The sequence below is a fragment of the Arvicola amphibius genome, chromosome 7 (assembly GCF_903992535.2).
Source record: "Arvicola amphibius chromosome 7, mArvAmp1.2, whole genome shotgun sequence".
NCBI lineage: Eukaryota > Metazoa > Chordata > Mammalia > Rodentia > Cricetidae > Arvicola > Arvicola amphibius.
In genome coordinates, this window is record NC_052053.1 from 65520536 (window position 1) to 65534861 (window position 14326).

The 14326-nt window shown below is 38.8% G+C and overlaps 1 gene segment (V, D, J or C); it reads left to right on the forward strand.

Annotated features, from left to right (window-relative positions):
- The first annotated feature begins 2612 nt into the window (after positions 1-2612).
- Positions 2613-14326, forward strand: part of LOC121677254 — an 83953-nt gene continuing 72239 nt past the window's right edge. Inside the window, 1 exon segment of the V gene segment in view lies at positions 2613-2709. Within this exon segment, the coding sequence occupies positions 2664-2709 (46 nt within the window).

Sequence of the window (14326 nt, forward strand, 5' to 3'; positions counted from 1 at the left end):
AAAATTGAGACCTCATGTACAGGATTTATAAATCCAACAAAGCCCACACCAGACTACCAATAAATACAATCTTAAAGGTCCAAATTTTAGAATTTTTTTATGCAAAATTTTATTTTATAGACTTTACATATCATTGATTTCAGAACTGGGTATCACATACAAGTCATTTTGCGTGAATCAACAGTAACCTAAACCCCTGAACATTTTTTCTTCATACCTGGGTTCTACATTTGTAAAATTTTGCTAATCTTCTAAATTTGACAATACTGTATTATAATATCCTCAGTATACCAAATAAGGTAGAGTGTTGTCTCTGCTCAAAAACATATTAAAATATGACTTTGAATTATATCCCAGTTCTTAATTTGTTCTCTACTCAGTTTTGTCTTTCTCATTTTCTATATGCATTCATTTGTTTAATTTTTCCACCACAAAACTCATTATACTGCAGTAGAAAATGAAAACAAGGCCTCCCCTGTTCATGAAACCAGGCTAGACATGCCCCTGCCCCTCTGGATCATAAACCTAATCCTAGATTCTCATGCCTTCCCATTCAGTGTTTTTACTAGTCAAATCACACTAAGGAGTAGTGTGTGAGAAATTTCATTGTTGCTTGTATACATTTTAATTAAGATATTTTTGCTGATTTCTTAATCTAATTGATGTATACATCAATATCCTCACTCATTTTCTTCTCATATCCAAAATTAACTATCTCTACAATTCATTAATTCTTCAACTTAAGTTAACCTTTAGCAGTTTCACGCTTTTCTCATTGCCCATCTCTCTTTTTCTGTTTATGCTTAACTTATTGAGCTTCATCATATTTATATATATAACATGAGTCTAATACAGTCACTTGGGATTCAATTTCCTATCAAAGAGCTTCTTCTTGTAGAAAACTTATTCTCGCACTCTCAACAGATATTGAAAACCTGTAGTTCTTCCTTTAGAAGTGAGGACCCTATAGATTTCCTTTCGTGACTTGGAAATCTACTTTAGACATAGATATTGTCAAGATTTTATGGGTTTGGCATCACAGTCATGTGTAGAAAATATGATCTCAGAGCAAAATCCTGGTCCTGAATATATCACAATCTTTCTGTCCCATCTTCATGATATTTCCTGAGCCTGAGGTATAGGGTTTTCATTGAGGATGTATCAACTTTACTTGGGCATGAAAGGGTCACTTGTTCTTTGTAAGTTGTTATGTTTCCACCAGAACTAAAAAGCAAAAACTCTTTAATGAAGGTGTTAGAACTTTTATTTGAGCGTATTAAGTATGATGTTTGAAAATGCAGAAGAAAATAAATATTACTGTTCTGCTATAGAAGGCTTGGGGAAGAAATACTCAAAAAAACAAGCCTTCCTGTGAGCACTAAAAAGCACAAACTTTGAAGAAAAGAGGCCTACCTGCTAAATAAGAACAATTTCTACCCAACACTACAGAGAAACATGAACATGGTGAAGATTGCCTAAGATGGGAGAAATAGCAAAAACGATATGATAGCATGTATTATACGTTCTCAGAAAGCAAGTACACTATGGAAGAGAAAGAAGCTGGACTAGCTGGTGGTGAAACTCAGGCAAGTCTCTAAGGCCCCAAGTGGCTCATTGAATGTGAATGAGTAGACTTACTTGATGGTGTGAAAAGGACAAATATTTGAGGTACCAGGGAGTAGAAAGATGTGGCATGGAATAAAATAAGCCTGCTGAGGTTTTTTAAGAGGTCACCAAAGTACTGGGATATTAGCTTTGTGAAGGGGAAGAGCAGGTCTCTGTGGTTGGTGTGAACCATTATACCTGGAGGAATTAAATGAAAAACATATATCTTCAAGAAGTATTTTATGATTGTTCAAAAGTAATCTCATATAATATTTATATGTATATAGTAGTTCTTTCTTTTTAGGGGATAATCAATCTTAGATATTTCAGCATGATATACTTATTATACCACTGATTGTAATATACATAAAGACACTTAAAGTAGCCGGGCGGTGGTGGCGCACGCCTTTAATCCCAGCACTCGGGAGGCAGAGGCAGGCAGATCTCTGTGAGTTCGAGACCAGCCTGGTCTACAAGAGCTAGGTCCAGGACAGGCTCTAGAAACTACAGGGAAACCTTGTCTCGAAAAATCAAAAAAAAAAAAGACACTTAAAGATTTTACAAATTTAATAAATAATAAAGTAAGCCTGATAACTTATATTAATATACAAAGCCATAAACTCATACCAAGCAAATATTCTTTTTTGTCTTTCTTCTTTTTTTCCTCGATAAAACATTTCATATAGGTAATTATCAAGCCAAACCTATGATTTTCCTGAATGAATGGCTTGGCTATCATGCAGGGATGGGAATGAACACAGGAGTTTCAGGCATGGATAACATCCTATACCAACTGAGCTATATCCCTAAGAAAATAAGTGATAATTTGATCCTATAAATTGTAGCTAAGTGCTTATTTTATTTCAGACATCTGTACAAAAAACTGTCTCCTCTAAGTTGGACATTGCTCAGTTCCTCATATAACATGAAGATATGCAAATAATTTTCTCTTCTCCTCATGAAAACTAGCCATGACGCTACAGTTCTGACAGAGGCATCCAGTCTGCACTCACAAATTTTCCCATTTTGTGGTCAGCCCTGAACACACAAGGTCTAAGATGGACTTGAGGCTGAGCTGGATTTTCCTTTTTGCTCTTTTCAAAGGTAATGTATAGATGAAGAGATATGCTAAGTATTTGGGCAAATATAAGTGATAGTGAAAATGCAGATTTATGGTAGTTTCCTAAATGATTCTCTGTGTTTGCAGGTGTCCAGTGTGATGTGCAACTGGTGGAGAATGAGGGAGGCTTGGTAAAGCCTGGAGCATCCCTAAAACTCTCCTGTGCAGCCTCAGGATTCACATTCAGCGACTACTGGATGCACTGGATCTGCCAGGCACCAGGGAAGGGCCCAGAGTGTGTTGGTGTAATTAAACACAAACCTGAAAATTATGCAACACACTATGCAGAGTATGTGAAAGGCAGATTTACCATCTCAAGATATGATTCCAAAAGCATCCTGTACCTGCAAATAAACAGCTTAAGAGTTGAAGACACCGCCATTTATTATTGTACTGAAAACACAGTGATAAGATTTTAGTGTGAACCCTCCTGCAGCAATTCCCAAAACCAGCAGGGGGCACAGAGCACACGTGAGGCAGGGCAGGAACAGGTGCAGACAGAATTCAGTGCTCCTTTATATGGCTCATCTACTGATGTCACATGTTTTCTGTATTTGTGTTCTGTGAAATATGTGATAACAAAGTCCTGTTTTGGCACAATTTAACATATATACACCACACAGTCTAACATAAATTACTTGTAAAAAAATCACCTTTGATAACAGAAATGATTATGGTGAGGACACTAGGATCAAATGCTAAGGAAGGTCTATGATATTGGGGAAGATTTTCCTTACTGAGATTCAAGGACTCAGTGGTATTATGATTAGGACAATGTTGGGATCTTGGTAACCACAGGAGAGGAGACACAAGCCTCAGGGACCCACATACCATCACAGGTCTCAAATCTTCTTTTTCCCTGAAATCTGTGCACACCAGGCAAGGCTGTATTTTGTCTGTATTTTCACCTGATTCATTTACTTAAACTCAAACTTTCATCATCATATCTTCCATTATTTTATTTATCTGTAGAAGGAGCTGCAGGCTGCTTCCTGCCACCTGGCTCCTGGCCGCCTGGCTAGCTTATGCCCTGAGATAACAACACACAAATTGTATTCTTTTAAATACTGCCTAGCTCATTAGTTTCAGCCTCTTATTGGCTAATTCCCACATCTTGCATTAACCCATATTTAGTAATCTGTGTAGCACCACGAAGTGGTGGCTTACAGGGAAACATCTTAACCTGCGTCCATCTCAGAGAGGAGAGGCATGGTGATTGCCTCACTGCCTTCTTCCTCCCAGCATTCTGTTCTGTCTTCCCCACCTACCTATGTTCTAACCTATCAGGCCAAGCAGTTTTCTTTATGAATTAACCAATGAAACAACAGATAGATAGAAAACCCTCCTACATCATTTCCCCCTTTTCTGTTTAAACAAAAAGGAAGGCTTTAACTTTAACATAACAAAATTACATATAACAAAACAGTTATTAAGCAAGAATTACAGTTACAATATTTTTATCTATTTTATCTTTTATCATAACTAAGGAAAACTATAACTATCCATTTTTACCTCCATCAAAGACTCCAGAAAGGTATAATATTACCTAAGTAAACAAGAAGTAAGCAACTTCCAAACTTTAGAAATGAATAAGATATCTCATTGCCTGGACAGTCACCCAAAGTTCCTCTGTACCATTGGGGATTCCATCTTCAGCCTACATGCCCATAGTATCCAACAGACATTTCCATGAAGCAGGAAAATTCAAAGACAGTCAGTCACTATCTGCTGTGTCCTGCAGAATGTCTCGCAGACTCATGAATCAGGAATCCCGAAAGATCATCTCACCTTTAGGCAAGTTTAGGAGTCCTCTCTCTGTGGGTTCTTGTGTCTAGTTCATGCATCAGTCCAGGCAAGAGCAGTTTCTTGCCCAAATGGCTAACCAACTCCATAAGGAGCCTCTTCAATGCCCATCCTCCTCTTGAAGTAAATTGGTGCTGCCATGAGCAGACATTTCTCATTGTCATGAAAAACCTAAGTTATTAAAACATTAAATGCTATATTCTGTAGTCTTTGAAAAATATGAAGAATGCCTATCTGAAATATATCTATGCACATCTAGAAAATCTAACTAACATGACTACATGCTTGACTATTATTGATGATTATCTATTAACCTGTATTTCTTAATTTTTTTATTTTTATTTTTAAATGAACTACATAATCACAATACCTCAATCAAGGGCAGAAACACATATACATATAACAAAATTGACCTTAAACTTGTATCAATAAGTCAATTTAAAAATGATATAAGTATAAATGTAAATTATTCATACCTATATCATATCCCTCTTTAAATGTAAAAAAAAATTATAAACAATATTTGGGAATATGGACGTAGTTATTTCTCTCCAAACTGCTTCGTACTGAGTGGGGGCACTCTAATTTAGGGCTTTCATGCTATAACCTGTGTGCTAGTTTCATCTCAGTTGGTAGTTGATTGAAGTAATTTTTTGAGGGTGTTCACAGCAACCTTTCAGGAGGACGTGTTCTATCAAACAATATTGGGATAGAAGCAATCCACAGGGTCTCATCCTCTGTGAAAACAAAAGAAGACCCTCTCCAAAGCATCATATCCTTAGACCAAAATTTGGAAGTCATGATACCTTTAGAACATACATGTTGGATCAGCTTAGCACCCCATTTAATGAAATTTGTTGTACTTAGTTCCTTCACAGTCAAAAGTTTTAAAGAAAACACAATAAAATACATAATCAAACCCTCTGTGAAGTTTCCATTTTTATGTGGCTAACATTTACTCTATTACTTTACTTTATTCTGTCTCTTTAAGGACTTTACCCTTTTTTAAGGCATTAATTTTATTCTCTAAATTCATTTTCTTCTCTCTCCCAAGCCCATGTACATTCAACCAACACTGTGACCCATTTAATGTCTTCTATGTCTGAATCTGTCCTATTGCGAATCTGTAATTTTTTTACTATCTAGGAGCATTTTTGTTTTGCAGTTTTAAATCACTAAGCACTTAAGAATCTAAGCTGTGACATTTCTAGATCAAAAGCAGGTACTGTCTGCTTGCCTTGCCCAGTCCAACATGGCGGAGCTGCTTGTGCCTCTGAGCCACAGCTCGCAATGACCCCTTTTTAGGCACACAGCGAGTCTAGTTGCCATCAAACAAATCATAGCACTTTACTTCAAATGCTCCATTCAAAAGCTTTGTCTCCTGCAGGAGCCAGTGATCGCGATGGCAGCACAGCCCAGAAAATGGTCTTTCAAAACTGTCACTTTCTAGTAGACATGATCCCGCTTCCTACCCAGGCAGGAAGAGCTGAGCCACAAACATGGTCTCAGCTACTTTGTTCCTGACCCTGAGTGGGCCCAGAAATGCTCCATAGCCGGAGTTTGCATCAGTGGCAGGGCCCAGGAAGACACGTCTTAAAATAACTGGCACGGCTTTTTTTCTGCCATTATTGCTGAATCAGGAAATATCTCTACAGCACACCCTAGCAAACAGCAAAAGGCTGTGCTAAATTCTTTTTCTCTCCTTTTTAAGCTCTCTAAGATTTTACATGGATCCAGTTTACCATGTTGAGGCACCAATTGTAGAAGGAGCTGCGGGCTATGTTCCCGCCCAGCTCCCACATGGCTAGCTTTACACCTGAAATAACAACACACAAGTTGTATTCATTTAAACACTGCCTGGCTCATTGGTTTCAGCCTCTTATTGGCTAATTCTCACATCTTGCTTTAACCCATACTTAGTAATCTGTGTAGCACCATGAGGTGGTGGCTTACAGAGAACATTTTAACCTGCATCCATCTCAGAGAGGAGAGGCATGGCGACTGCCTCAATGTCTTCTTCCTCCCAGCATTCTGTTCTGTCTTCCCCGCCTACCTATGTTCTGACCTATCAGGCCAAGCAGTTTTCTTTATGAATTAACTAATGAAACAACAGATAGATAGAAAACCCTCCTACATAATTTATCTAATTTCTTGCCTTCATTCTAAACAAATATGAGACACTTACTTGGAGTTCAGCTGAGGCCTAGGCTATATGAAATTCTGTGGGATTTGGAGAAGATTGATACTGAATGAAAAAAAAGAAAGAAAGCTTAAAGGAACATGACTGGTACCAAGTATAATAGAGGAGAAAGTTTATTATAGATATGAGGGAGAGCTTAAGCAGAGATAAGGTGTCTTGGAGAGTCCAGAGTGAATATAACACTGAGCAATGTGAGGAGTGGAGGGAGGGATAAGATACAGGAGAGAGGGAACCAAGTAAATCAGTCAAGAGGCCCAAAGGGGAGATGAAAGGCCCATGTGACTAAAATAGTTGGATAATACACAGAAGAGCAGCTGGGAGAGGGAAACAGAGCCCCAAGGATGGAATATTTAAAGCAGGTGGAAGGAAATGCCTGCCACAAACATCCTGTAAAAGGTAGGAGCTGAAGGATGCAGGGAGAAACTGTTGGTCATACTCACTTTGTATTTTAAATGGGCACCTCAGACACTTTCCCCAGGTTTGAAAGCTAGGATCCCAGCCTTATGTTAATAATAAATAAATGACAAGAAGCAATGTGCAACCTTGTCTATGACTACTTCCTGATGACACTGAACCTCACCCATGTTGGGTGGGGACAAAGGAAACTGGAATGCTGGTTTAGGCCACAAAGAGCAGGCTGTTCATTACCTGACTAGGTTCTGAAAAAAATTCTAGGAATAGTGACATGTGGACTTCACTTGGAGCAATTTATAAGGCAAACTTAAACTGGTCCAAGAATGCAAATTGTGAAGGAACACTGGAAGCTATTTGATAGAGCAATCAGCATTTGATTTTCAATATGATACAACAAATAAACTAGGGATAAAAAGTAAAATAACACTTTGCAGAAAATATGTGGGTATATATTTGAACATGTAGGCCCATGCACCCGGTAATTGAGGGAGGTGAAAACCAAAGAACAGGGGAGGCAAAGAATCAGAGAAAGAGTGTATGAGGAAGAGATAGATCCCAATTTGAAGATTAGGGCAAATAATCAGTTGTGAAAAAGATTTTTTTAAGTATTTATTTGGAGTCATTTTGGCCTGAAAGAAGTGAACCCTAGTTAATACACTGAAGCATATAAGCATTTGATTTTATTTTATAAAATCAGACTAAGATTGAGACATGTTAGCTTTGCTTCTTTGAATATAATTGGCCCCATAATCTTATAGAACACTATAAGGAGATGTAATTTTTTAAGTTGGTATGTCCCTTTTGGGAGAAATTGTGTCATTTTGAGGTCAGGCGAGGATTCTTCTCTATGTCTCATGCAAATTCCTGAACCGTTCAAGATGTAGGACTCCATCTCTTACTACGGTTGATGCAGTCACTGGCTTTGAATCTTGGTACAATCCTTTATCTTCCTGTCTGAGTCTTAGGGAATTGTTCTTGGTCTGCTATGTCATTTCAATTTCTTTGTCTCAGGGACCATTGAAGTCTCTCTTAGCCTGCCCCCTTGTCTTCTCTCCTGGTTGTGCTCTTAGTCCTCTTGTGCTTTAGAGTTCGTTCCTTGGTCCTCTCATCAATTAGTTTTCCTCTTGGTACTTTCTGTATTGTAGAAAGCTGCGTTTTAGTGCTCCACTAAGGTTGCAGGACAATAAGTGATTTTGGGGGCTGGATGGGACTTATAGCTTGTGGGGTGTCCAGTAGGTGGGGTGGGTATTGAGGCAGTAAACTATTCTGCTGGCTAGAGAACCACAGGCAGTTGAGGGAGGAGTCTGGGGTTTTGCCCCACTATGGAGGTCCTAGGGAATGTGGTGTCCTGTCATGTGCTGGTCACTCACCTCTTGTTCCCCTCTGCATTGTAGCAAGCTGTGTTTCAGATTTCCCCCAAGGTTGCTGAAAAATAGGCCTGTATTCAATTTTTAAAATACTTGATATTAGATTAAAAAAAAAAAAACAACTATTGGGAGAATTAGAAAATTGGGAAGACTTCATATTGTGACCAAACAGTGACATACAGTGAGAAGTTCATGGAGTGCCCTGGTCTGTACATAGTCCTGAGGTAGTAGAATATCCTTTGTATTTTAATCATTAGTTTCTGTGATTGGGCTATCAGAACCTGATCCTATGATACTGTCACTTGTCTATCCTTGGCAGCTATGACCCAGGACAGTATAAAGAATGAAATGGATCCCTGAGTAATGTTCATGGTATGCACAGTTCTCAGCTTCTTCTGTCAACATTTGCATCCTCTACATTCCCCAGACTGAATGGGGCAAGAAGTAGGTGTGGAACAAGTGTAAAAATATGTCAGTTGTCCAATTTTCTAGGAAAGATGGACACCTGTAGGCAGAGTTTTCTTTTTCCAGTATGTCTGTTCACAAATAAATTAAATAGAGACATAATATATTACACATATATACATATTCTCAGACTTGTTACCAGGTTACATTTAAAATAACCCATTTTTTATGAATCTATATGTAGATCCTGGCTTCAACTGTCCGCAAGCATGTTTTGCTCCCCCTGCATCTCCTGGCAATATCTACTGACTCTGATCTTCTCAGAATTCTCCTTGCCTCACTCTTCTGCCCAATCTCTGTTGCCCAGTTATAGCTTTTATCTTAACCAGTGAGAATGATACATATAAATATTGTTTCGCAGAAGAAACACATCTCCTGTATAAGAAAATTGAATAAAATTAAGACCAGTAAGAGCATACTAATCAAATCAAGAACTCAGGAAAAGTATTGTGAACAGAAGGCTGACACCAAAATGTAACTTTAAAAATACAGGAGCAGAAGAATTTGGTGGTCATGTTATGCTTAGAACTGGATATGTTTTCATGCCAATATGGGTTTTCTGTGATCACTGTAGTCCTCATTCTTTATTATTCCTGACACATACTGTACGAATTCAGAGGTACTGATGGCCATATTGTAATAACCAAACAGAGTAGTATCCACCATTTTTAACATGAAGGCAGACACCCCACATGCAAATACATTTTCTAGCTCTTAGTTAAAACTCATTATGTGCTGTGGGAGCTCACATCTCTCTAACAGAAGGCTGGCCTATGAAAAACATAAGGTTATCCTTGAATATGAGACTGTTGGGACTTCTGTACCTCATGACAACCCTTCCTGATGATTGTTAACATTTCATACATGTGTCCTTGTAGGTTGGGACAACCCGTAATTTACAGATATTGCTCTTCTTTTTTGAAGGAATCCTGTCCCAAATACAGTTTCAGGAGTAAGAATCTGGCCTTCTGATGCCTTCAAAGTCGTTGTCCCTCAGTTGCTCTGTGCCTGGCTATTCCATTAACAGTGGCTACTGTTGGAACTGAATCAGGTTGTCTGTCCCCAGGGAAGAAGTTTGAGTGGATAAGGAATATAACTTATGATGATAGTAACAACTGTATACAACCTATCCCTCAAGAGTCACATGTACATAACTAGAGAAAGTATCAAAAACACATCCTTCTTGCAGCTTAAATCTCTGACCATTGAGGAAAAAGCCACATACTACTGTTCAAGTGAGGAGACTGCAGTACAAGTCCAGATACATACCTCATTGCAGAGAACTCTGAACCAGCAGGGGGCGCTCAGGCCTGATCAATCTCAGGAACTCTATATTTCAGAGCAGGGAAAGAAAACCAGGTTTTCTCAGTCTTTGTTTCTAACTGCCTAAAGACAAAAAAAATAGGGGTTCTTTCCTTTCTCAAATCATGAAATATTTTGTTTCTGTAAAGTCAAATTTATTTGGTTCTGTCTCTTAAGACAGGGTAAAAAGCAGAATTTCTTGACATTTGTAATGTGGATGAAGCCTTCAACAACTGAACCATTTCTCTATATTTAAGAATATGTTTTAATGAAAATAGATTTTTGGAACTCAACTAATGTCATATGACAGTATTTTTAACATAATAATTGTGATTCCACTTTTGATTGTTCACAAACTCCACTCTCAGAAACAACTGTATGTTGGACCACGTCCTAATCTGTTCATAGAAAACAGTTGCTGGGATGAATAGGAAATGAGACATATTGTGATAATGGGGTCACATCACTGCTGTTGTATTATCCATCAAGTATATGCAAAATAGGGGATTTTCCTGGTGACAAGTGTGTATGGATGCGTACATTTAAAAACTTTGCTATTAATGGTGACTGCCTCCAAAAGATAGCCTATTTTGAGCAGAAAAATCATATCAGTTGATAATAGAATTTAAAGCATCTTATTAAATAAATATGCAAGTGTTGACACTGATTAGTAATATTTTTAAATGTAGAATTTAAAGCATCTTATTAAATAAATATGCAAGTGTTCACACTGATTAGTAATATTTTTAAATGTGACAGAGAAGTAATATTTTTAAATATGACACCTGTGGCATAGAAAGGATTTGAAAATTCTGTCTTCCGATGTACTTGAACATTCACCATTAGAGATTTCTTCAGTGGTTTGTGATCTCTTCCAAAGACTGTCATGGGAATATGAATATAACCATAATACAGACCCTGAAACACAGTGACTCATCCTGTGGTTAAAACAAAACCAACAGGTGACGCTTCTCTGATTTCTTTCTCTGCTTCCTTATCCTTTGTATATAGGAGGGCAACTGATTTTTTGGAGTTGATCTTATATCCTGCCACGATACTAAAGGAGTTTATCAGCTGTAGGAGTTCTTTGGTGGAGTTTTTCAGGTCGCTTATGTACACTATCATATCATCTGCAAATAACAAAAGTTTAACTTCTTCCTTTCCAATTCAAATCCCCTTGATCCCCTTGTTTTGTCTTATTGCTATTGCTAGAACTTCAAGCACTATATTGAAGAGATAAGGAGAGAGTGGACAGCCTTGTCGAGTTCCTGAATTTAGTGGGATGGCCTTGAGTTTCTCTCCATTTAATTTGATGTTAGCTGTCGGCTTGCTGTAAATAGCCTTTATTATATTTAGAAATGACCCCTGTATCCCTAATCTCTCCAAGACCTTTATCATAAAAGGGTGCTGAATTTTGTCAAATGCTTTTTCTGCATCTAATGAGATGATCATATGGTTTTTATCCTTCAGTTTATTTATATGATTACATTGATAGATTTTCGTATGTTGAACCAGCCCTGCATCTCTGGGATGAAGCCTAATTGATCATAGTCACCTTTCACGATAGCCACAAATAGCATAAAATATCTTGTGATAACTCTAACCAAGGAAGTGAAAGACCTATTTGACAAGAACTTTAAGTCTTTGAAGAAAGAAATTGAAGAGGATACCAGAAAATGGAAGGATCTCCCTTGCTCTTGGATTGGGAGGATCAACATAGTAAAAATGGCAATACTACCAAAGGCAATCTATAGATTTAATGCAATCCCCTTAAAGATCCCATCAAAATTCTTCACAGATCTTGAGAGGACAATAATCAACTTTATATGGAAGAACAAGAAACCCAGGATAGCCAAAACAATCTTATACAACAAAGGAACTTCTGGAGGCATTACCATCCCTGACTTCAAACTCTATTACAGAGCTACAGTATTGAAAACAGCTTGGTATTGGCATAAAAATAGAGAAGTCGACCAATGGAATCGAATAGAAGACCCAGATCTTAACCCACAAACCTATGAACACCTGATTTTTGATAAAGGAGCTAAAAGCACATAATGGAAGAAAGAAAGCATCTTCAACAAATGGTGCTGGCATAACTGGATGTCAACCTGTAGAAGAATGAAAGTAGATCTGTGTCTATCACCATGCACAAAACTCAAGTCCAAATGGATTAAAGACCTCAATATCAATCTGAACACACTGAACCTGTTAGAGGAGAAATTGGGAAGTACTCTACAACATTTGGGCACAGGAGACCGCTTCCTACGTATAGCCCCAGCAGCACAGACATTAAAGGCATCATTGAATAAATGGGACCTCCTGAAGCTGCGCAGCTTCTATAAAGCAAAGGACACTGTCACTAAGACAAAAAGGCAGCCTACTGACTGGGAAAAGATCTTCACCAATCCCGCAACAGACAAAGGTCTGATCTCCAAAATATATAAGGAACTCAAGAGACTAGACTTTAAAATGCCAATGAACCCAATTAAAAAATGGGGCACTGAACTGAACAGAGAATTCTCAACAGAAGAAGTTCGAATGGCCAAAAGACACTTAAGGGCATGCTCAACCTCCTTAGCAATCAGGAAAATGCAAATCAAAACAACTTTGAGATACCATCTTACTCCTGTTAGATTGGATAAAATCAAAAACACTAATGATAGCCTTTGCTGGAGAGGTTGTGGAGTGAGGGGTACACTCATCCATTGCTGGTTGGAATGCAAACTTGTGCAACTACTTTGGAAAGCAGTGTGGAGTTTTCTCAGGAAATTCGGGATCAACCTACCCCAGGACCCAGCAATCCCACTGTTGGGAATTTACCCAAGAGATGCCCAATCATATTACAAAAGCATTTGTTCAACTATGTTCATAGCAGCATTATTTGTAATAGCCAGAACCTGGAAACAACCTAGATGCCCTTCAGTGGAAGAATGGATGAAGAAAGTGTGGAATATATACATATTAGAGTACTACTCGGCGGTAAAAAACAATGACATCTTGAAATTTGAATGCAAATTGAGGCAAATAGAAAACACCATCCTGAGTGAGGTAACCCAGGCCCAAAAAGATGAACATGGGATGTACTCACTCATAATTGGTTTCTAGCCATATATAAAGGACATCGAGCCTATAATCAGTAAAAAATCCTAAAGAAGCTATATAAGAAGGTGAACTTAAAGAAAAACATATAGTTATCCTCCTGGATATTGGAAGTAGACAAGATTGCCGGACAAAAAATGGGAACATGGGGGTGGGTTGGGATGGGGGGAGGGGGGATGGGGCGAGAAAAGTGTGAAGTGGAGGATGGGAAGAGCTTGGGGGAATAGGATGGTTGGGATATAGGAAAAGTGGATATGGGAACAAGGAGTTATATATCTTATTTAAGGGAGCCATTCTAGGGTTGTCAGAGACTTGACTTTAGAGGGGTTCCCAGGTGTCCAGGTAGACGCCCCCAGCTAGTTCCTTGGGCAGCTGAGGAGAGGGTGCCAGAAATGTCCAGATTCTATTGCCATACTCATGAATATCTTGCATATCACCATAGAACCTTCAACTGGCATTGGATGGAGAAAATGACAGAGCCCCACATAGGAGTACCGGACTGAGCTCCCAAGGTCCCGATGAGGAGCAAAAGGAGGGAGATCATGAGCAAGGAAGTCAGGACCATGAGGAGTGCGTTTACCCATTGAGATGGTGGGACAGATCTAACGGGAGACCACCAAGTCCAGTTGGAATGAGACTGATGGAACAGGGGACCAAACCGGACTCTCTGAATGTGGCTGACGGTGGAGGAGGTCTGAGAAACCAAGGACAATGGCAATGAACATGAACTCTACAGCATGGACGGGCTCACTGTGAGCCTTGTCAGTTTGGTTGCTCACCTTCCTGGACTTAGGGGGAGCTGGGAGGACCTTGGACTTAACATAGTGAAGGGAACCCTGATGGCTCTTTGCCTTGGAGAGGGATGGATTGGGGGTATGGGTGGAAGGGAGGAGAGGGAAGGGGGAGGAGATGGAAATCTTTAATAAAAAATATAACTCCCCCCCAAAA